This window comes from Ascaphus truei, chromosome 13 (genome assembly GCF_040206685.1).
Source record: "Ascaphus truei isolate aAscTru1 chromosome 13, aAscTru1.hap1, whole genome shotgun sequence".
Taxonomy (NCBI): Eukaryota; Metazoa; Chordata; class Amphibia; order Anura; family Ascaphidae; genus Ascaphus; species Ascaphus truei.
In genome coordinates, this window is record NC_134495.1 from 13586036 (window position 1) to 13607615 (window position 21580).

At 45.4% G+C, this 21580-nt stretch overlaps 1 protein-coding gene and 1 long non-coding RNA gene across 14 annotated transcripts in view; one reads left to right on the forward strand and one right to left on the reverse strand.

The window, feature by feature from the left end:
• Window positions 1-21580, forward strand: part of LOC142464928 (uncharacterized) — a 66323-nt gene that overhangs the window by 17653 nt on the left and 27090 nt on the right. For 2 of the 4 annotated variants that reach the window (XR_012787755.1, XR_012787754.1), the window contains one exon: window positions 10304-10393. This is a non-coding gene — a long non-coding RNA (uncharacterized LOC142464928). Of the gene's footprint in view, window positions 1-4520; window positions 4630-10303; window positions 10394-10567; window positions 10826-21580 lie in introns of those variants that run through there. The other 2 variants (XR_012787756.1, XR_012787757.1) reach the window with 2 other exon arrangements.
• The window catches only part of FBRSL1 (fibrosin like 1), a 425112-nt gene continuing 411143 nt past the window's right edge, over window positions 7612-21580 (reverse strand). For 7 of the 10 annotated variants that reach the window (XM_075568613.1, XM_075568607.1, XM_075568608.1 and 4 more), the window contains 5 exons: window positions 19787-19919; window positions 17005-17088; window positions 15814-15897; window positions 14747-14972; window positions 7612-12828 (listed from right to left, as the gene is read on the reverse strand). In XM_075568613.1, the coding sequence (XP_075424728.1) occupies window positions 11589-12828; window positions 14747-14972; window positions 15814-15897; window positions 17005-17088; window positions 19787-19919 (1767 nt within the window). In that variant the 3' untranslated portion in view covers window positions 7612-11588. The remainder of the gene's footprint in view (window positions 12829-14746; window positions 14973-15813; window positions 15898-17004; window positions 17089-19786; window positions 19920-21580) is intronic. The other 3 variants (XM_075568606.1, XM_075568612.1, XM_075568611.1) reach the window with 3 other exon arrangements.

Genomic DNA, 21580 nt, shown 5'->3' on the forward strand with positions numbered 1-21580 from the left:
AGTCATTGTGCAGCCGGCAGTTTGACACAGCCAGTCATCATGTCACCCTACGTATTGAATACCACGTACATGATGCTTTTATGTCAGAGATGTTTATCTCTTGTTAATGTTGGGTCATCCCATGACAGAGATAATTGTAAATTGTGGCTATGATGTTTTCTTCAGTTAGATAAGTTCTATTACAAAAGAGTTATGTTACCAAGATCTTTGTTTTTGCTTGCAAGCCGGCAACGGCCCCAGTAGTCACTGCTGCACTTACGCCTGGTGGCGCCTGCACGGGTGAAAGATGCGATCTGCAGTCTATTGTGGAGCGTGGCCTAGATGGGGGGGGGGGCGCGTCCATGACAGGGAGGGGGGAGGCACGCGGCCATAATCGTCTACAATACCTACACTCCTTTTAGTCCATACGATCTGCCCTGCCACTGGCTGCCCGCACACACCACGTGGTCGCGGCAAGGAAAGACAAATTCTTGTCTTCTCTGCCAGCGGACACGTCATCGCGCTTTGCGCGACCACACACACGGCGACCGGGGTCTGCCCCATAGAGGGCTGTGGTGTGTGACGCACACGCCATAGCGTGCTCCACAGCGGGCACTGGGGACCTTGCCTAAGGCTGAGATCATACTGTGTGCGAATCCTTAGAGGCCGCTCCTAGTGCGCACGCACGACGGAGCGCGACTGCGTTTTGAAAAGACAAAAATTGTCTTTTCAAGCGACGGCCGCGTCAATTGAGTGGTTCAGCCAATCACGGCGAACCAGCTTGTGACGTCATAGCCACGCCCCCATCAGTATGTACAGAAATCGCTTGAGTGTCGGGCACGCGCCACGCCATGCGCTCAAGCATACAGTATAATCTCAGCCTAAGGCCGCGTTCATGCTGAGCAGCGCAATCAAACACATTGAGGTTTGTGTGGACGTCCACAGTGCGCGGCTGTTTTTTCGCGAGACAACTTTTTTCTCTGTGTCGCGATGGCCAGGTCACGTAAGAGGTTCGCACGAGGGCGAACCAGCTCCGTGACGTCATCAGCCACGTCTCCGACACGCCTCCCCATCGCGAGGGGCTGTAGACAGGCGCCATGGACTCGGCCTAAATTTGAAAGCGCTACTGAGCATAACTTACATTTTGAAACAAGTGTTGTTGGTGCTGGTAGAAAGACAATTGAACACTTTCACTTTGTAACTTCAATGTATGTTACAAAGTGACACTGCACCTTTTAATAAGGGGGGCGGGGGGAGCGCTCACACTTACGATGACACCATCAGCCTATTAGCTTTGACCAGTTGTTGAGTTCTGCTTATTGTTACAGAACAGCCTTAAAGCCCTTAAACTTTGACATGAACATGTACAGATAAGATTAGGACCAAGTCTATTCTACCAATTGCTTCACCTCTGAGAAGATAAGAACCCTTATTTTATGATGGTTTAACTAGACCAAAAGTGTCAGAGCGATTGGGTAGATTCCCAAGCCAAGTTATGAATAGGACTGATGCAGTTTAATTTAAGGAGTAGCTATGCATGATGTTATTGTATTACTCATTGCAGCTATGCAGTAAGATACAAGGACTTATTTGCCATTGTTTAAAAAGGAATTTGGCATGTGTCCGTGTACGAAGCTATATTTCACCTAATCTGCTGTGTGCATCATCTTTTTAAATTGGGTAGTAGTTACAGGAGAATTAGCGCTCACGTTCTGTAATGTGATGTATAGCACCTTGTGCTTGTGCCATTCTCTCTGGTGTTGGAATAACGCTCGAATAACAAGTTACATTACTGACAGGAGTTGATCCGTCGCCCCTTTTTCTCCTTTCTTATTCTTAATCGCTTGTGAAATCCGGCAATAATTTTTTATTGCATTACATACATGATACGTGTATTTATTTATTTTTTAAAGTACGTTCTGGGCTACCTTTAAAGAACAAATCAAGATACGCAGGGGCCACCAACAGGTCAGGTTTTCAAGATATACCTGTTTGAGTACAGGTGCTGCAGTCGAAGACTGACCCACCTGTGCTGAAGCAGGGATATCCTGAAAACCTGACCTGTTAGTGGTCCTTGAGGACTGGAGTTGGCCACTCCTGCTCTAAACAGTGCTCGAAATGGCGCAAAGTATTCAGTATACACCGGGGTATATGTATCAATCCAAAAGTGGAGCAATCCTGGGGCAACAAAACAAGACGAATCAAATAAAAAAAGTCCTATTGATTTCAATGGCACTTTTTTGTTTGATACATAAGGTGATTATTTTGCCCCAAAATTGCATCACTTTGGCTTGATACATATACCCCAGTGTGTATTGAATACTCCGTGTTATTTTGTCTATGGTTAAGGCCGCGATTATAGTAAGCGTGATGGCGTGCACCACGCGAACAAACTGCAGCAGCTTTATCGGGCCGGTCATAGTGCGCACACGTGATGACGAGCGACTGCGCAGCAGATTTTTTTAAAAGACTATTTTGTACTTTTGCGCGACGGCCGCGTCACGTGAGCGGTTCAGCCAATGAGGGCGAACCAGCCTGGTGATGCCTGCTTCTAAAGGGCGCACATCACTCGGACGACAGGCATGTACAACGCCATGCGCTCCATCGCACGCGCCTACTATAAACGCAGCCTTAGGGTATGTTGATGATTGAAACAAATTGTACAGTAGCTGTGGCCGACTGTAGTCACCGTCTCTGTAAGGTCTTCCTACTTACCACTTAGAGTGTAAGCTCTTCGGGGCAGGGACTCCTTTTTTTCTGTTACTTTTCTGTCTCAAGCACTTATTCCCATTATGTGTTATATTATGATGTCACGTGTATTACTGCTGTGAAGCGCCGTGTACATAGATGGCGCTATATAAATAAAGGCAAATACGTCACTGCAGTAGATGTTGCTAAGCAGGATTGCATCTTCTATATGTATGTGTAGGGTTTTAGAACCTGTCTTTGTGGCTGCAGCATTAGCGTAAACCAGGGGTGGGGAACGTCAGGCCCGAGGGCCTTATAAGGCCCCCGAAATCATTTGGTCTGGCCCTGCTAAGGCAACTGCTATAACCGGGGTTGCGCTAATTTTAAAAAAAATGGCCGCCACGCGCCTGATCGGGAGGAGGTGGTGTGAGGCGCCGGCAGCCCTACACGATCCCCAGCAGCCACCGTACTTCCCCCGCAGCATTCCCCGCACTTCCCCCATGCTTCTCCAGCAGTTCCCCCCGCACTTAACCTAGCATCCGCCCTACACGATCCCCCCAGCAGCAGCAACTACCAGAGGTAGGGGGGCGGGGTTCTGTGTGCCTGCATGCCTGCTGTGTGCCTGCCTGTCTGTGTCTGTATGGCCCGCGAACGATGTTATAAATATCCAAATGGCCCTTGGCAGAAAAAAGGTTCCCCACCCCTGGCGTAAACAATCTGGGCCCTAGTCTTGTCTACATGTAATTATGGCATTAGCATTGATTTCCAATCATGAATGGTGTCAGGATGGATTTGCTTCCATTATTACGTGGTCTCTGTGGAAATGTTCACATTTATTGCATTTTTTTTTTACTTATCCCATTATGTTCTTGATTCTATCCCTAGGGGGCTCTGTATGTATGTTACAGATTTCATATGTACCGTGCACCCCCACATAGAACCAGGAGTGTAGAGACTATTTTGTATCTGTTAAAAAAAATGATTTGGTGGTGACAGGAAAGGTTTAAATATCAATAGTTGTTTATTTTGGTGTACTGCCTGCAACGTTTGCTGTATTCCTGAGAAGTAAATATCTATTGCCAAAGTTTGTGGTAATGGAACTGCTGACGAGATTCCATGGAAAGCCCAGGTCCCAGAGAGTGCAGATTAAATCAGCAATCACGGCTGCTCCGGGTTATTCTTTTTTTTAACAGTACTTGAACCGGGTTAAATAGTGTTTTGAACTGAGCTATTTTCAGCTCCGGGGACCTCCTGGTTCTCAAGATGCTTACCGTTTTTGGGGAGCACTGCTTTCTCTCCTTCCTGAGTGATTTAAAATGGTGACCAAGCTGCAACCAATGACATTAGTCGCCATCTTTCAAAATCTAGTAAGTGAACCAGCACCAAAAACTATAAATATACAGGGAACTGGTGAAGTTCACCTCCGGAAGATCTCCCAGTCCAAAAACTGAAACCCCCCCCCCAAAATTTTTTTTTAATCTGGACAGATTGCTGCTTTAAAATAGGTAGTGAGGTTGTTACCTGGAGGGATGTCAGTACTTTATTTTGTTACTCGGTAACTTCTGAAAAATCTTTTGGACTGTTATGTGCTAACTTGTGTACAAAATAAAGCAAATTGGGCCTGGATTGAATACTGGTTGAAGGATAGACAACAGAGAGTTGTGATAAATGGATCCTTTTCAGGTTGGGCTAATGTGAGTGGAGTACCTCAGGGATCGGTACTGGGACCCCTGCTTTTTAGCTTGTTTATTAATGATCTTGAGGTTGGCATAGAGAGCAAAGTGTCTCTCTTTGCTGATGAGACGAAATTGTGTCAGGTGGCATAATCAGAGCAGGGTGTAATTTCTCTCCAGGACTTGGATAGACTGGAAAATTGGGCAGGTAAATGGCAGGTGCAGAATGGGACATTTGGTCACAGCCAATCCGCCGCCGGAATCCCTGCCGCCGCCAGCCGCTTCTAAGGTAAGTTATTACTGGATTTGAGAAATACAGTGTGCGCTGTCCCTTAGTTCCTTAGGCCCAGGGCATGGTTACTGCTTGCTTGCTCTCGCTTGCTGCTGCTTGCCACTGAGCCCCTACAGCCGCAATTAAAGCGTCTTTAGTAGGGGCTCGCGCATGCTTTCCCTTGCTTGCTGAGGCTCGCTTGAACAGAGCCGACAGTGAAATTTTAAATTCACGCGCTGACTCCGCTCACGTGACGCCTCAGCAACCAATGGAAGGAGAGCAGGGAAATGTGAACGGGGTCTGGCGCCAGCGGAGTGAGTGAGTGTACCTTCTGCCCGATTCCTGTGGCTGTCAGCCTGCGGGTGATGGAGGGGGCTTGCGCTGCCGGGGGGAGCGGGTGATGTGCCTCCATCTACCCGATCCCTGTGGCTGTCAGCCTGCGGGAGATGGAGGGGGCTTGCGCTGCCGGGGGGGGGGGGAAGCGGGTGATGTGCCTCCATCTGCCCGATCCCTGTGGCTGTCAGCCTGCGGTAGATGGAGGGGGCTTGCGCTGCCGGGGGGGGGGGGGGGGAGCGGGTGATGTGCCCCCTTCTGCCCCGTGTGTCTGTGTGTGTGTGTGTGCGCATGTATGTGTGTGTGTGCATGTATGTGTGTGTGTGCGTGCATGTATGTGTGTGTGCGCATGTATGTGTGTGTGTGTGTGTGTGTGCATGCATGTGTGTGCGTGCATGTGTGTGTGCGTGCATGTGTGTACCAGTGTGTATGTGTGTGCGTGTGTGCATGTGTGTATACCAGTGTGTATGTATACCAGTGTGTATGTGTCTGTGGTGTGTGAGCGAATATATTTATCAAAGTTGCACAATGTTAATAAATAATTTATTCTCACGTCTTTTTTTTAATTTTTAAAATATTATATAATACACACACACACACACACACACACACACACACACACACACACACACACGTTCCCCAGTGACACACAAACACACAGACCACTTCAAAGTGACACACACACACAAGTGATACCCGCCTCCCAAGCGCTTGCTGTCTCCTCTGCAAGGACAGCAAAAAGCTCCTGGTAGAGCGAGCGGCAGCACCTAAGCGCTTACTATGTCCAAGGCCTTATCTCTCCAAAGTCAATGTGATTCTTCTTGCCGCTTTTTTTTTTACATTTTATTACTGGTTAGGGTCAGAGGTCAATTTAAGGGGTTTTAGTGTTTAGGGGCGGGAGTTAATTTAATGGGTATTAGTGGTTAGGGTAGGGGTTTTTAAGGCAAGGCACTTAACTTGGCGGCACGCAGCCAAATGTCCTAGACCGAAGCAGATGAGGGTTAATACAGATAAATGTATGGTTATGTATTTGGCAAGCAAGGCGATTTACAAATTAAATGGGGTAAAATTAAGTGAATCCTTGATGGAGAAGGATTTAGGAGTGTTTGTAGACAGCAGGCTTAGCAATAGTGCCCAGTGTCAGGTAACAGTTGCAAATAAGGTCTTCTCTTGCATTAAACGGGCAATCAATGGAAGGGAAATAAGCATAATTATGCCCCTGTATAAAGCATAAGACCAACCTTGAATATGGAGTACAATTTTGGGCACCACTCCTTACAAAATACATTATGGCACTAGAAAAAGTGCAGGGATGAGCCACCACATTAATAAAGGGGATGAAAAATCTGACTTAGGAGAGGTTTGCTAATGTATTTGTTTACATTAGAAGAGACATCTAAGAGGGGATATGCTAGCTATATACAAATATATTCGGGGTCAATACAAGCAGCTTTCAAAAGAACTATTCATCCCAAGGGCAGTATAAACGACTTGGGGTCATCCCTTAAGGTTGGAGGATTTTACTAGCAACAAAGGAAAGAGTTCTTTACATTAAGGGCAGTTACAATGTGGAATTCATTATCCATGGGGACTGTGATGGCAGATATAATAGAGATCTTCACAAAAAGTTGGGTATACAGGGATATGCCAAATAAGTAAACATGGGAAGGATGCTGATCCAGGGAGTCATCTGATTGACATTATTTGGACCCCCCCCCCCTATGAGAAATCATTGGATGATGTGTCACTTGTTTTTTTTTGTTTACCTTCCTCTGGATCAAAATATTGTAAGTACAAATATAGGATAAAGTATGTCGTCTACATTTAGCATAGGTTGAACTTGATGGACATGTCTTTTTTCAACCTCATCTACTATGTAACTATAAGTAAAGTGCTGATAGAATGGTGTACACAGCATTTATTTCAGTTCATTAAAGCAGCACAACAGGCTGCGGTACATTTTTTATTTTTTTTTAATTACAGATTTGGAGGGGGGGGGGAGGGGGGGAGGGGCCGACCCGGAGTAGAACTGTGTTCATGTCAGCTCCATGGAACCCGTTTCCAGATATACTTAACGATATACAGTACCGGTATCTGCAGAGTTCAAAGGTCAGAACAGATGTGAAGGCTTCCTATTGGCTTACGTGATGCAGGACATTTAAAGCCACCATTATGTTAGGCACACAGTTCCCTGGCTGCAGGGATACTAACACTGCAAAGAAGGCAAGTATCTCTGGAAGCAGCGGGTACCCCTGCTATTTTTTCTTTTTTAAATGTAGTGCCGCCTGTTCTGCTACCGCTGACCGCGCTTATGGTTGAGAGTGGTGACGTCACCAACTCTCCAAGCATGAGCGCTCGGCTGTCCTTCAATAATTTTGGAGTGGAGGATGGCTGAAGGCTGCTGTGATTGGTTTGTGACTGGTGCACTTTCTTTGGTTACAGAAGTGTCATGTGACCATTCTCAGCACTTGGAAATCTAATTTCCATGTCTCTCTGAACACCGCGTGAGCGTGGCTGTACGTATTGGGACTCACTGAAGTGATTGCGCCAAGCACGTTCAGCGGCAGCGTGGACGCAGCCTAATACTGGGGAACACATTGTTGCACTGTTGCTGAACTCTGCAGCATGAGTTGATTCATCATACAAAAACAAATACTCCAATACCAATTTCATCCAAAATCAACGTTGTATTTGTTTGCATCAATCTACAAAGTAAACTCAAAACGGTTTAAGTTACAAGGGGTGTTCAGGAGGGAGAGGAGGAATGAGCCATTACAAAAAGGAATAAAAGCTTTCGAAACCTATAGCACAAAACATGGATAAAGGACTTTATAACCAGTCTCCAAGTGGAGGGGGACCATGGTCCAGTGGCGTGAGAGTAAATCCATCTTCCTACAAAAATACCTTTATATTTTATTTAATGCAGCAATCAGCTGTCCAATCAAAACTGGAACCCAGAGGGTCACCCATTGTGTGGTCACATGACATATTACAGCAGACTCCATTATGGACATATTTTCCTTTTTAACGTCTGACCGCCTTGGATAGACCATAGCGTGTTCCACATTCTTTTAGCTACTCATCATTGGCGTATGTGAAAAGTTGCTAGTGACCAATTTTTCCATCCCGAAAAAGGGCACATAAAAAAAAAAAAGTCACTTCAGAACCACAGTGTGTTTGTACTTGTGCACAAGAAGAACTGTTGGTGCGGATTCAGCAGATTGATGTTTAAAAGGAATTGAAGGCAAATTGTGACCTCTTCAGCTTGGGTGAAAATGAGTACTATGGCTTTTAATACAGTTCCCTTCATATTTACCATATTGAGGTGACTCTTAACCCAATGATGTATTATTTCTCATTGTTAATATCAAATGTATCATTCATATTCTAGTGACATCAATGATGCAACATTGTGACCAGCAGAGTGATGCTCTCCCTCTGCTTTTGTGTATGTTACAGTGAACATAGGCTGAGCATATTGTTTATTGAGAAGCATGATGCACCTCGATACTTTGTAGGACTGTGGGGGGGAGACCCACTTGTTATGCTTTATTTATTTTTCATTTGCTTTCAATGGCCTTTCCATGACTTGAACTGAGCGATACATGAAGATACTGATCCTTCGGCTTTAAGCTTTTTGGCATTTACCATTTTAATTCGAGGATACTGAATGATGGTGAATGACTGACTAATGCAAGATGAAGTTTTTCCTACACCTCAGACCTGCCACCAATAGGCAATAATTAGGCTTTCTATTGGTAGGGGGTCAAAAAATGTTAATGGTCTCAAGTGAGAATGTATGTGGCTGATATTTCAGAATCTTGGTAACTTCTGTGTTTGGGGTTTATGGTCCATATTAGCTAAATAGTACGGTTTCATAAGATAACTTCCTGCAGTTGAAGACATCTTTTTATGGCCCGTTCCAGACTTGTAAGGTGTCCTATGGACTAGTGCTGCTTAGCTAATAAGGGCTCATGACAGGCACTCAACTCCAGTCCTCGAGACCCTCCCCCCTCAGGTCAAGTTTTAAGAATATCCCTGCTTCAGCACAGGTGGCTCAGTCGTTGACTGATTGAGCCCCGTATGTTGAAGCATGGATATCCTTAAAACTTTACCTGTTGGGGGGGTCTGAGGACTGGAGTTGAGAAACCCTGCTCTAAGCCACAGTGCACGGCCTCGCATCATGATGCAGTGTTAACTGCCATTCAGGCCAAAGGCCAGATCTGGGTTCCATACGCCGCATCACGGCTTACTGAATCCTTGCCGACATCTGTTCAGATGAAGCCAATTCCGTGTACTGATTAATTAATAAATCACACTTCGAAACATAGAATGGAGCTACACAATTAATATTTTAGAAGGGGAGTCAGTTTGTACCAGAAATGTGTACAAATCTCCCAACCTTTACCCACTTATTCTCGTTTGCATACTTTTATTGTGGAGAAATGTATCTCTTTTAAAAAGAACTGTTGTAGAAGTCAGCTCTGATCACAGCAACTCTGATAAATCAGTCCCACTGTTAGGCTAACGAGTCCGTACCAAACATTGTATAAGCCTTGATGTTTTACGTGGGACTGTTACATTTGTATATATAAACATCAACTCAGAGTTGCTGAGTGGAACAGAAGATTTAAGTACGTTGTCGTTGGACCGATCAATGATTTGGGGAATAGTAATAATATCTGGTAATTATATAGCACCGCTTAAAGCGCTTTACAATTCTAGTTTATAGGCATTAATGTGGCCAGCCCAGAGGTGGAATACTGGTGGCACTGTGTTGGCATGGCAGCCTCTGAAGGTTAGAGTGGAAACATGATCCCAACGGCACTGTTGATAAGCTGGGTAACAGAGCAATGTAGTGATTATCTTGACATTTCACGGAGGGAGTGTAAACGGACGAGCTTGCAATACAGCCTACAAAGCATGGAGTATTCAACCTCTGCTATGTTGGCTTCTTTAGAAGCAGAGCAGTTACACAACTAAGGCAAAAACCACCCTGTAATGTGTAAAATAAACCTGGGAAACAAAGCATGAACAGTCAAACAAAACAGAATGGGATCATGTCTGTACAAAGCAAACAAAGGAACCAAAAAATTGTTGCTCATGTTTTGAAATTTTTTTCTTTCCACTGTTTTTTTTTTTTAATATATATATATATAGATATTATAGATATATTTATATATATTTGCTTTTGCGCACTCCTAAGATTCTACCGCCCTTGTATACAGATTTCAATTAAAACACTGCACAGGTTCAAAGCACAAAAGGGTTCACAGGGAAAATAAATCAGGTCCATTTTGCTGGCGGGGTGGAGGTGGCAATTATAAGTGGAAGTAACCCCCCTTCCCCCTCTTTACAGCCTTCCAATGACAACCCTGGTGACACGGGATGATGCTCCAGTCTTTCTTACTGCCCATTCCATCCAAAACATCAACTCTGCTTGAAATGGGTACGTTTTGGTTCTTCCTTCGCTTTTAAAATAGGTTTATTTTTCTGCGGTTTGTTCCAAACGCAAGGCAGTTTGTGCCCTTTTTATATTTTGGGAAGATAGGGGGGAGTTGGATGGTGGAGGCACGGGGTGGCAGGACAGAATTTGGGGAGAGAATTGTATACCCTCTTGCAGGACCCATCTATCAGACCCGCTTCGCACACCGATTGCATAGTAAGATGACGAGGTGTCGTTGGCGAAACTGCGAGTGTGATCCTTGAAATCCGTGTTTTCTGCTCGTGTGTGGGTTTCTCAAAGTCTGTGGTGGATCCACATTTGATACGAGGCGTAGTAGCCCTAACAAATTAATATTTACAATCCTGCAAGTATTTATTTTTTTTCCCCCAAAGGAAAAAACCAGAAGGAAATAATTTTTACATTTATGTAATAAAATAAGGCAAAAAAAAACAAAAAAAACAACCGTTTTGTACATTAATCTTATTATTTTAATAATAGATCTGTGATTTCTGTTCGAAAATGGTGGCAAGAATGTTGATCTGTTAGCCTTAGAATAAAGAAAGATCTGTGTAATCCCGTTAACCCTTCAGTGCTGGAGGTGTCTGCAGCAGATTGCAGAGCAGTTTGGAACCATATGTATAAATAGGCATTGTGTTTTGCAGATACCTCCTGTAGTGAAGGGGTTAAATACCCTTATGTACTTTATGGAAAGAAAAGATTTACTTATTTCCCCCACCCCCCTCCCCCCACAAAAGAGGCAAAATGCAACTAATATAAAATTAAAGAAAAAAGTAAATATTTTTTTTTTTTTTTGGAAGAGACTAAGAACACCGTAGCGAAAAACAAAATACTGTAAAAACTACAAAAATCCATTTAAAAAGTGTTTTTTTTTTTTGTTTTGTTTTTTTCCCGTTACTCTGGCTGCTGGGCCTCCAGAAAAACAGTCACATGGCCAGAGACCTTTAAGAGCAGATTCCTCAACTTCCAGGTTGGAACATTTATCATCCCCTGAACTGTCCCCCCTGGCTAAAGGAAAAAAAGTGTGCTTAGCCTACAAATGTACATTTACAAAAACAGGAGGAGGAGAAGAGAAGGTTTTGAGCAGTGCACTTTCGTAAAAGATTTTATATACAGCACGAGTTTAAAATTCATGGTGTTGTTTCCTGTGGGTCTTTTTTTTTTTTTTCTAGGAAGGAGACTATCGAGCTTCAACTTCCTTGGGGTTTCTGGAGGGTGAGAAGTCCCGGGCTTCTGAGCTTGTGAGGGGATTAGTCCTGCGGGGAGAGGCGGGCCTCGTATTATTGGCCGGCACTAAGGGTGGTGGGGCGCTGAGTGCCGCTGTGGGTGGGGTCCGGTTTAGGATCCCATTGTGCATGGCGCTAGAAGGGCTGAGTCTGGGGTAGGGCACACTACTCAGGTGTGGCATGAAGGATGGCATGTGTGCCAGGTGGCTCTCCAGCGGGGCAGAGTGGAGATGGTGCATGCGCGCCCTCTCTATCTCCTCTCTCAGGTGCAGCCGCTCCCTTTCTCGCTCGTCAGCCTGCCGTAGCCGCTCTTGCTCCCTCCTCACCTCCAGGAGCTGCTCATGACTGTAGTCGTGTGGCTCACGATCCCGGTATGCGCGCTCGTGGTCATAGAAGCTGGCAGCAGCCGCCGCTGGGTAACGGTGCATGCCATCGGCACGCAGGTGGAAATCCATGCGCCGGTGCAGGTCCAGACTGCGGTAGGCATCCCGCAAAGGGTCCCTTACTGGGTCCCAGGCAAAACCAGCATGCTGTAGCCTCTCCCTTCCAGCCATTGGGCTCATACCCATGATTGGAGTCATCACCCGACTGCGGTCCAGCATGTTTATGTTGTTCATTTGGTGGACGCTACTCATTGAGAGGGGCATAGAGGCTGCCATTGTGTGATGCAAGGATAATCCATGCATGGAAGAAGGAGGTGGTTGGTGTTCCATTGTCCTGGGTGTGTGGGGAGGCTCCGAACCCACCACCAACACATCAGAGTCCTCCTTGCGCTCTTCCTTTACCTTGACATCGCTCTTGATCTTCTGTAGGTCAGTGGGCTGTTCAGGCTTTCTCTCGCTGTCCTTCCCCACTAGATTGCTCAGCTTCAGGCTTTCACTCATGGCCGGCTTCCCATATGGGGATACAGACTGGATGACCGGCTTGCTGCCGTCCTCCATCGGCCTCTTGTCGTGGTTGGCGGGTTCTTTCACCGGTGACCGGCTCTCCTTAATCTTGTGCTCTGTGGGGTCCCGTAGCCGCTCGGCATTCTCCCGCTCCGAATCTTTGGACCTGTCCCCGAGACTGCCCTGCCGCAAGGAGTCACTGGGGGTCTGGCTGTTGCTGCGGATGAGGTTGCTTATTTGGTGACTGACTGGGGCGGAGGCTGGAGAGGATCTGTTAGAATGATGTCGGCTTTTGTCCAGGATATCCCTAAGCGAAGAGACAAAAGGGTTTTTATTCAAATAACAATGACAAGGAGTATAATAAATAAGGAAAGACGATAAAGCCACGTGTTCCTTATCGGTCGGTCAGGGGTAACGCAGCAAAGTTAACCTGTTTATTATAGGGACCACTCTTACAGCAGGGTAGAAAGCGCTTATTGATTGAGCATTGCAGTTTGTTGAAATACGTTCTCGTTCATCGGGGGTTCCAACAAGAACTACAGCTTTAAAAGTTTCATACAAATTCTCCTACAGTGCATTGATAATTATAAGTGGCATACTTCTGCTTATACTACTGATACTGGATTACAACGTGCATGCCTACCATGTGGTAGGATTCAGCCGGTTCGCACCGGTTTGTGCGAACCTGTACCTAGAATTTTCCATGTTCGCCAAACCAGTGCGAGCCAAGCGGCATCGCCAGCGATTTCTGGTATCACGGCCCTAGGCTGTCCTGCCTGTCTTGTGACTGTCCAGTGGGGGGTGAGAATGACGGAGGGGGATGAAGGGGATGATGGGGGGGGGAAGAGGGGGGTGGGGGAGATGAGGATGAAGAGGGGGAGAGGATGAAGAGGGGGGGATGAGAGGGGAGGGGGGGGAATGAGAGGGGAGGGGGGGGAATGAGAGGGGAGGGGGGGGAATGAGAGGGGAGGGGGGTGAGAGGGGGAGGATGAGGAGGGGTGCAACAATCTTGGAATTTGTGAGAGCAGCATTAAGATCAGTATTGCTCGCCATGTACAGTATGACTGCAGGTCAGTTATTTATAAATGATCTGACCATTACGTTATTTGTTCCAAATTTCACTCTAAGCATGCACCCATTTGCACCATTTCATATTCTATTTCCTAAAAAAAAATCCTCGGAAGGGCGCTCCCTCCCAAGACTCCTCCCCAGACTTTTTACGAAACAGAATTTAAATGAGTGAATACTTGGAGTGAAATTTAGAAAAAAATTACGTAACCGTCAGGTAATTTATAAATAACATAGCTTGGACCGAGTTAGGTTACGGTGCCTCGGGTTTGGGTCCCCGGGTTCCGTTCAGGTTCTCTGTGTTTGGGCGGTAAGGTGAGAGAGAACCGATTGCTAACATTTCTGAATCCCACCGCTGTGCCTACTCTTGTATTATATAATGATCATTTATTAACCAATTCTAATATACTAAACATTAACTCTTTGGAACATAACCCGTATCAGTAGTTGATGCATGTGCTCCAAAGGAGTTAAGGGTTAGTGTATTAGAATTGGTTAATAACTGATTATTATATAATCAGGGTAGGGTGATAACGCCAGAACGGGTGTGATTACCCATACTTGATGCAAGTGCCCTATGTATTTTACATTGCTATTGTCTTAGAAGATGCATCTCTCTCTCTATATACTGCTGTTGTACAAAGTGTATACCTCTCCTTTCACTGATACCACAGGGATTTCCAACAGGGGATACGTGAGGTTTCTCCAAAGAAAATCTGTACTGGCGTCTCCCAGGCAGTATGGCGGTTTCCTGAGCCCGTGTAGGGACTTGGCACTTAACGCTTCAAACTGCAGCCTGGCGTGGGTGTTATAGCTATCGCTCCCTACGAGAGCTTACAAAGTCGCTCCCCACAATGCTTTGCATCCACAAAGCAAGGCATTGTGGGCTGTGGCTTTGGAAACCCCCGCAGTGAGTGACAGCTGTACCCCCCATGCTGCCTGCACACACTGAGGGGCAGTTTGCAGCCTTATTAAGCGTGTTCCCCCACAAGCTCAGGACACTATAGTGCCTGGGATCGCTCACACAGGTTTGTTAGCGATAGTCTGAGTAGCAATAAAATTAATTAGGGGTTCGCGACCCAAATATTTTTTAGCAGGTGGTGCACAATGTAAAAAAGGTTGTGAACCAGTGCAGAATTGTAATATATAATGCCTACCTCTCCTTGTCTCTCTCGTCCTTTGTGACTGACAGCTCCCTCTTCTCCTCGCGGTCTCTGTCGTGGTTGGTCACAGAGGAGCAGCGCTCTGGGTCCCCGGCTTTGGGCCACTGTGGAGGAGTTGGGAAGGAGGGAGGAGTCCGATGGAGCCGGTTCCAGGGCTCGTGAGGGTTGGTGAAGCCCTGGAGGGTGGGGCTGTCTTTGTGAGCAAACAGGCTGTTGTGAGCTGCAGCGGGAGGGAGGGAGAGGACGGACTGTTACTACCCAATCAAGAGCACTACCTGCAACAATGTGGCTTTAAAGCAGCAGTGCCACTAAGCTCTGTTGGAGGTGAAATAAACTGAAAGTACTTAATCATGTAACACTTTACCATCTGTCAAGCTAATGTCTAATGGCTTTTCAAATACAGGCGTAAACTCATGCTGTGAGTGGCACACTAGCTATATAGGTTTGTTTTTGTACAATGAGTGCACATATGCTGATTGTTTCAGGGGTTGCTTTCATGCAGAGATAATGGTAAAGCACAAAAAGCAGCTGAGAGCACACTGTTGTGGCCATCTTTTATTTATCCAGCAAGTATAATTTCACATCAATTTTGTTGTAGTAGAAATACAACTACTAGAAGATTTCACCGTGAGGTGCACATTAATGGAGACAGAGGCCGGGTAAAAGGTAATTTGGAACCATAACAAAAATAAAAAGAGAAGAAAATAGGCACTGCTGCTTTCAAAGTCACACCTCATTTTCCCTGCACTGCTCAGCAGGTCATCCTGGCAGTGAAGGGGTTAGTTATATCCCTAGGTCCTGAAAGGAGTGTAATAAAGATCAGCGTCAATGCGTCCCTGGCTGCATTTCTATGCAAATCACAAGCACAGCACCACTGCCACCAAAGCAAATGTACAATTGCCTTGCAGCGCTTCAGCGGATATGCAAATGAAAGGTGCCCATGTGACCCGAAACATGGCTACTGCGCAGCTCCCCTGGGGCAATGGCTGACCAATCAGAATGCAGGGATTTGTATTCTTCTGCCCTTACAATTGACTGCAAAGCCCTCAGCCAGTACTTACTTAGAGCATGACTGGCTAATCCTCCAAAGGCATTGCTGCCTAAGTTCCCCAGGCCGCTGAAGCTGCTTGACCTGCTAAATGGATCTGGAAAGGCAAACAGGGATTTAAGAGGCGTTTATCCAAGAGCACTGGAGAATGAAACGCGCTCCTGACCCTCCCACGCTGTCCTATCGGTGGGAATCTGGGCTGGGTTTAGTCCCACTCAGTAAGGGGATTCTCATTTTAGCGTGCGCAGGGAAATAAGATAATTCAGGGATTTGACAGCTTCAACTGTGCAGCCACAACAGGGGTGCCATTTTCACAACATCTGCGCTCCTTTGAGGGATATTGTATAGAGGTATTAGGCACTGCATGAGCTGGCTCCCAAACCATCTCTAGTAAGATATAGGCCTTAACTGTTTTAATTCCAGTTGTACTTGCAATGTTGTATAATGCAACGTGCTGCAGACGCTTCTGTCACTGAAAGGGAGGTTTCATTCAGAATACCAGTTATGGGCCAAATAAGGACAACGCAGATATTCACCTGGACGTCTCCAGAAAATATCTGCATACCAATCGCTGTAAAGTTTTTGAAAGGGTGTACAGCGCCTTAGCCGTGTGTTTGTTTCCTTGGGATCATGGTTGTCAGGTAAGAAAGAACGTAGAGTGAAAACGAAATGAAACGTGTAAACATGCCCAAATGCCACATACACTGCTGAGTGACGTTGTTACGCAGGCAAAGGTAGTAGTTAAAGTTTTGCGGACAACACTTTTGAGGAGGAAGCAAGAGACCCTTAGTTATTAGGGGGACTTCAGATATTAACATCGCAAAATTAAACTGGTTTTGCAATGGTGACCGTGTTAAAAAATAAAATAAAAATGGATGTGTTAATACTTTTTGTTCCCCATTATTTGGCTGGTTGTTCTGGAACGAGCCTCTCCGCCAACTGGAGGAATTGTGTGGTAATCAGAAACTCCTGAACTCCTTCCATGCTGGAGGAGCCTGCAGCACAATGCAATGAATGTGATGATGTTCCAAACACATGACACGTGCAAACTGCAACAGTGAAGTGGCTCTCAGGATTATAGGGGCAACAGTGTTCAGTCTCAAGCCCTTGCTCTTTCACCTACCTGCCTTTCACCAACTACCCCATAAAGTCAACCGAAACCGCCGTAAGATATGTCAAAGTGTGAGGACTGGGTTTTACTTACACTTACCAGCCAGGTGGCTTGTGGGCAGGAAGCTGCTATGATGTGCGGAAGGTCCAAATGGGCTGGCTGACGCGTGTGTTGGACCTGGTGAGAGAGAAAATACTAGGAATGTTACATTACGAACCCACCTTCAGTGTTCCTTGTTAACACAGCCCAATCTCCTTGCTCCCCTCTTCCCTGGTTGTGCTCCCAGAAATCAGCTTATACTCTTTGGTCTACCATGCGTGTCCTGGCGGTCTGCAGAATTACCAGGAAGCAACACATGCCAGTCTCCACCTTGCCAGTCTGATCTCCCCAAAAGGAAGAGGGCAGCATGACCAACAGCCAAAGTACTGGGTAGTGTAACATTTCAATGTATGGTGATTCGTGATAGGCTGTGATACCTTTTACCCGCAGCAACAGGAGAGTACTTCATAGAAGTAATAGTATATACTGAGCTCTGGAAACTTCACAGGTCTCTTACGCTTGGCAATTAATATCCAGGAGGTCAACGCATTTTGAAATATACCATTTAGGTTTGCAACTGGTAACATTGTAGTGCTGAGCACTATTTCAAGGCCACAGCTATGGGCTATTGGCTAGCTGAAGTCGCCAAAATGAATACAGATCATATTGTATACACACATCTTTACAGTGCATATACACAACAGGTACAACAGTACAGACCCTTCTTACAGGGTCAGAAGTGAAGGAAGGGAATGGCTACCCAAGAGCTTACAATCTGTATAATACAGAGGGATACACATACAAGAGAAAGCAGGATCAGCTCTAATGACGACGATTTGAGGTAGAAGTGTATTAGGGATAGCAGAGAACAATATGTCACGTTTAGGAGTTAAGAGTACCAAGGCTCCTTATATGCTGATTATACAAGACGCCTGCCAAAAAGTAATGACAGATTACATTAGATAGGGCAAGGTGATAAAAAGCTGTGAGCCATTGTATTTTTTTGCATTCTGTATTAAGTACTTATGTGGTTCTTAAACTGTACACAACCGTGTATAATACACGTACAATTGATCTTTGCTCTTAAGTCCTTCCAATTGATTTGTGGTGAAGGACACATGGATATACAAAGTCAAACTGAGCTGGCATAGGCTTTAAACAGGCATTTTCTACTTCATAGAGCAGTGTCTTCACCAGAAAATCGCTATTGCTGCTCCCTGAAGATTTTGGATGGTTGATAATGGGGATTTTCTCAGTGCAGGGAAATCTCGCACACATGCTAACTCAGGGCTAGTGCAAATAAGCCTGCTCCTTGTGAAGACAGCAGTGGAGCCCTTAGAGCTGTCTTGTGCTTATTAAATGGAACGATTCTCAGGCGGCCGTGCATCCATCTTACAGACGGCGAGCCTGGAGATAGATCGCGCGTCCGTGAGTAACAAGGGAGCTCAGCCGGAGCAATGGTTCATGCTGACATACTGCTGTCTGATAAGGAGAGAAGGATGGCACAGATACGGTGCAGAGGGCCCTTTATTCTCTGATTCATGCTGCTAGGTTTGTGCTGCGATAGGGGGCCTACAAAGCACAGGGGTAAAGAGGATATTGTGTTTTGTGAGAAACTGCCATATTCATTAAAAAAATCAGTTACAGATTACAAGATTTTAAGATTTTAAGACCGCAAAGTCACATTTAAAAAAGGGTCGCGTTGTTCCAATATTTGTAAAAATTGTAACGTGTTGTGTACCAGGTTGATGCAATAAATACGTAGGTACTGTACATTATTTGCAGGTTGTGATACCTTCTAATCTAATTTTTCGATGAGACCACAACAGGCAGGAGAATTGTGCAGGACAAGAGACCACGGCGCGGGGTTTATGGCAAGAGACCACGGCGCGGGGTTTATGGCAAGAGACCACGGCGCGGGGTTTACCATGAAGCCTGTAGACAGTTGGCGCCACTGAATGTTTGTAGAAGACTTTAGAAGTCAGAATGCTGACATTACAGTCTCTGTAGGACCTTCCTCATGGCAGTGCCGGCTTAATGTTAAATAAAATCAATCTTCCACGTTCAGACCCCACGGCTGCTGACTGCAACCTGTACCTCTGTCCCTGGGATATTTAAGGTAGTATTCCCACCGCTGTTAATCAGGTAAAAGTTGGAATATTGAAATAGTGTCTCGGGGTCGAACCTCAAGTGCACTCTGTTCAGAAGAATGGAGGTCCCTCTTCTTCCCCCCAGAAGGACAGCCATGTTTTGTTGGAGGATATACTTTGACAGATGGAAAACTGGTTTCAGCGGGTAAATGCAGTTCTCCGTTTCCAGCGTACATTTTAAATGTGCAATCAATGGTACTCCACACAATTTCGCTTATTGATATAGCCTTTCAATACTCCCTCCTGCTCCCTGCAGTAATAAGTGCCTTTGTTTTGTAATCAGGTTCATGAGCTTTTGGCAAGTATGGAAAATAGCCCATATATTCTATATTCTCACACAGGCAGCTTATAGGGGTCCATACTAAAATAGCCATGAGTAAAAGGTGACTCTGCTTATTTGCCTGTAATTACCCAGAATGCCTGGCAGCATGCACTGCTTCCACTGCAAAGAGATAATGGGGAAAGGCAGTGTTGCAGACCTGTCTGAGACGTGTGAATGTGCTCACACGTGGTAATTTATTCGCTGTAAATAGGAAGTAAATCTATTAATTAAATGCAAATTTAAAAGGAGATTTTACTCAAATAAATTTAAGCTCTGTGGGTTCAGAATTGTGTAACAAGGACGCAGAGCATAATTCTGGCTATGTTAAAAGCATGATAAAGAAGCATCAGTTCCTTTGCCTTACCCGTGCCGGAGAACATGGGCCTCGCCAAGTCATGTGGGTACGGGAATCCCGGGAAGACTCCAGGAGCGGGCAGCCTGCTAAACAGGTCAAGTTTACCGCAAATGTCCAGCTTGTGTGGGTCCAACTGCATCTGCTGTAATAAACAGGGATGTACAAAGGATAACATTCAGCAGCACATAACACTGTATTAAAGAGAAAGCAGTTAGCTGTTATACGCCTCCTATATTATCTCCAATTAGTATTATCATTTAGTTTCACAGCTCAAGATAGGATTTAAGGTTTAAACCTAGGAATCTTAAACATAACTCTGATAAGCCCAGGATAAAATAACACAATACTTTCATTAGTTGCTCCTTGTAGGCCCCTGCCTCATTGTGGTAAGCAAGCAGCAGCTTTTTCTAAACTGCATTTATTCAGCGGAGTTATGCAGCATAAAGTCACTGTGGCTAGTGTGTTAAGAACCCCCAAATAAACGCAACCTCATTATTTCTCCAACATTGGGAATACTGGAGGATTTCACTTGTGATCAGCATGAAACAGGACAAGGGAAGGCCATTTGTGAACAAAGAATACAGTAAGTGTGGCTTCAATCACAAACATACTAAAAAAAAAAACACCTTATAAAAATGATACTGTATGAAGCTACAGATCACCTTTATACAGTACATTCTCTCTTTCTACAGCAGCTTTAGTTCATTCACTCAACAGGCTATAATTAATGGATTATGAAGTAGCAAGATCCTTTTTTCGCATCCTTGCCTTCTCTTACCTCTTGTTTCAGTGTGGGGTAATATTTGTATATTATTGTCTCTCGGCCACATTGTACTGCGCAACAGATTATGTTGGCGCTTATACACAAGCGATGAAAAGATGAATATATACGTGATTCGTGCCACCCCCATCCAATCCAGCTCTTTGCTACCGACCCCTTCAGTGCCAGAGACCTGCAAAAAGCTGCTCTGCAATGCAGGCCCCTCTGGGCAGCGTTGGGGTTTCCTTGTTGCCAAGATGTTAATGTTGTGCCCATTGAATGGGATTTGACCCAGCGCTCCTGTGTCTGCTCAGCCCTCCCAGCACTGTCACACTTGATTCACTCAGAGGCCCAGTGAAAAGGTTACTGGTCCACGGGGAACTATATTAAACGTTTCTGCTTCATTACAAAGCATGCCTGCGGCACTAAGGCACCCACCCCCACCACTGCATTAACACGCCGGCACGAGGCTTCGCTCCCTCATTATCTGGGTTATTCCCTTCAGGTCAGTTTTTAATTAGATTCTTTGTAGGCAGTGATACCTTCTTACAGAGGAACATAGAAGCTGCCCAGACAGAAAACATGAACACTCCCCAGTCTGCTGCAGTGACAGCAATGTCCAATCGTATACACACGCATACAGGGAGGAAATAGGGTCAGTGTATTTGCTATTATTAATAAATCCCTTTGAAACCAGAGCATAGCATTTCAGGCATAACAGTCAGTGAACCGGTTTACAGTAAGATGTCAAATTGTTATGGTCTGCAACCAATCCATCATTAAGCTATTATTAATACGTTATAGGTTTAAATAAAGCATTTTTTGGTACTCAAACAACACCAGTCCTCAAGACTCCCCCCCCACCCCCCCTTGCCCAACGGGTCGGGTTTTAAAGATATCCCTGCTTCAGCACAGGTGGCTCAATCGAAGACTGCACCACCTGTGCAGAAGCAGGGACGGATTGAGACGGCTATGCTGATGCAGGAATATCCTTAAAACCTGACCTGTTGGGGGGTAGAGGGGGTTTCTTGAGGACTGGAGTT